The sequence below is a fragment of the Echinops telfairi genome, unplaced genomic scaffold (assembly GCF_000313985.2).
Source record: "Echinops telfairi isolate 266 unplaced genomic scaffold, ASM31398v2 ScPeMD7_7400;HRSCAF=8409, whole genome shotgun sequence".
Classification (NCBI taxonomy): domain Eukaryota; kingdom Metazoa; phylum Chordata; class Mammalia; order Afrosoricida; family Tenrecidae; genus Echinops; species Echinops telfairi.
The window spans coordinates 62,036,512-62,038,347 of NW_022111300.1; the positions used below are offsets into that span (position 1 = coordinate 62,036,512).

Below are 1,836 nucleotides of genomic sequence, written 5' to 3' on the forward strand. Positions count from 1 at the left end.
TCTGTGGGCAGGAGATGGTGGTGGTGTTGACTATGGCAGCATGGTGGGTGCTGATGGGGTAGGGGGGAGCGGGATAATGTGCTCGGTGTGTGTGCACACGAGCACTCATGTGCCTGCCTGGCCTACACGGGGAGAGGCGGGGGCGCTGGCTGAGAAAGGGTCTGATCTGAAACAAGGTGGAGCAGCTGGGGTGGGTTTGCTGCTTAACGAGTCAGTTTCTTGCAAGTGTCACGGCCGTAAAGTTGGTTACACCTGTTCCCCCTCACGTCGGTGCTGGGGGTGAGCCATTGAGCACCCACCTCCCCTGGGCCCGCTCTGCGAGCATTTCTTGGGTGAGGGTGCTAGACTAGAGTGCTGCAGTGCAATGGCTCTCCCCCGCCTAGCAAAGGTCAGCGCCTGTGGTCAGAAGGAGCACTGGGCTGGGACGTTTGGGCGCCTGCCCCCCATGGGGCCACATGTTGCTGGGCAGCACCTGGGCAGCCTTGTATATCCTATGTCCCCATCTGGGTGGGGTCAGTGGATGAGTGACCAGCTGCAGTTCAAGGTCAAGGGCAGAGGCTGGGTCTGGCCGTTGACTCCTAGGAAACTATGGATAGCCAGGCTCTCGGGGAGGCAAGCCTCGCGCCCATGGCTGGGAACCCCTGCACCAGGCAAAACCACCTCAGGCTTCTGGAGCCATGGGGCTGCCCTGGACCCACCCATCCCGGAAGTCTGGAGAGGGCAAGTGACGAGGGCCTTGTGGGAGAGGAAGCGGAGTACTTTGGCCATCCTGCCTCTGATAGATGGACAGGCCCTCCTGCAGGTGGCCGAGGTCTCATGGGGGAGGGGGCTGGTGGGAGGGTCACAGTACAGGTGAGGGGTGGGGTCATCTTCTAGCCCCACTGTGTCCATAAATGGGGAGTGGGTGCATTCTAATCCATCGGGTTCTGGGTTTTCTTTAGTGTGCCACTTAAACCGAGTTCACACAGAGTGGCAGGACCCCCTTAGGCCTGAAACCTTGAGGTTATGTCTACACCACAGGAAGCATGTTTTTCAAATATTCACTTACTTGGTGTAAAAGTGGACATTGTTGTGTTAACAGGATAGCTTTTCTTAACACATAGTGACTGTTTCCATGTGGAAAGGGTTGTCGGGGTATGACCTGCCTCCCCTGTGCCCTGGGTGCCGGCTCGCCCTGTGCAGTGCCCAACTCGGGTTCTTTACCTGCTGCCAGGCAGCGTTCTTACCTCGCTGGGGGGAGGGCATGGAGCAGCCACTTCACATGGAGGCTGCATGTCCTGACATCCACACCCCACAGCAGTCAACAACTGCACACTGAAGGTCAGTGCCCGGCATTTAATTGTGACTAGAACTTTTAAGTCACTTTCCTCAGGGACCCTGTGGGACATCTGTCTTTAATAAAATGTCTTTTCTGTCTTCATTTTGTGAAGGAATGGACTTCATTTCCGCCCTGCAGCCCGGGTCGCTATCAGTCCCAGGCCGCCCTCTCTCACATGCCCTCCTTCCGACTGGAGTGGGGTCAGCGGCCTGGCGGACTGGGCTGGCCTGGCTCCTCAGCAGTGGTTCTGTTGCGAACAGGCCAGGGCGCTGGCAGGCAGGTGCCCAGGGAGGGCATGCTGTCCGAGCATGTGCTGCGGGTCAGTGCTGCCTGCCCTCCTCATGCAGGACCTTTGCAATTTCTTTCAGAGTTGTGGAGCCGCACCAACAGCAGATGGGTGACGGAGCGCCCCGAGCTCACCCTTCAGAAGAGCAGCCTGGTCCTTCCCGAAGGAAGCGGCAACCCAGTATGTCTGAGGCCATGCCACTGTACACGCTCTGTAAGGAGGACTTAGAGAG

General features: G+C 58.2%; 1 protein-coding gene across 1 annotated transcript in view; it reads left to right on the forward strand.

Moving 5' to 3' along the window:
* CTDP1 (CTD phosphatase subunit 1) overlaps positions 1-1,836 on the forward strand; it is a 36,760-nt gene that overhangs the window by 25,850 nt on the left and 9,074 nt on the right. Inside the window, exon 11 of the mRNA XM_030887296.2 lies at positions 1,687-1,836. This exon is cut by the window's right edge and continues 8 nt beyond it. Coding sequence (XP_030743156.1) covers positions 1,687-1,836 — 150 coding nt within the window. The remainder of the gene's footprint in view (positions 1-1,686) is intronic.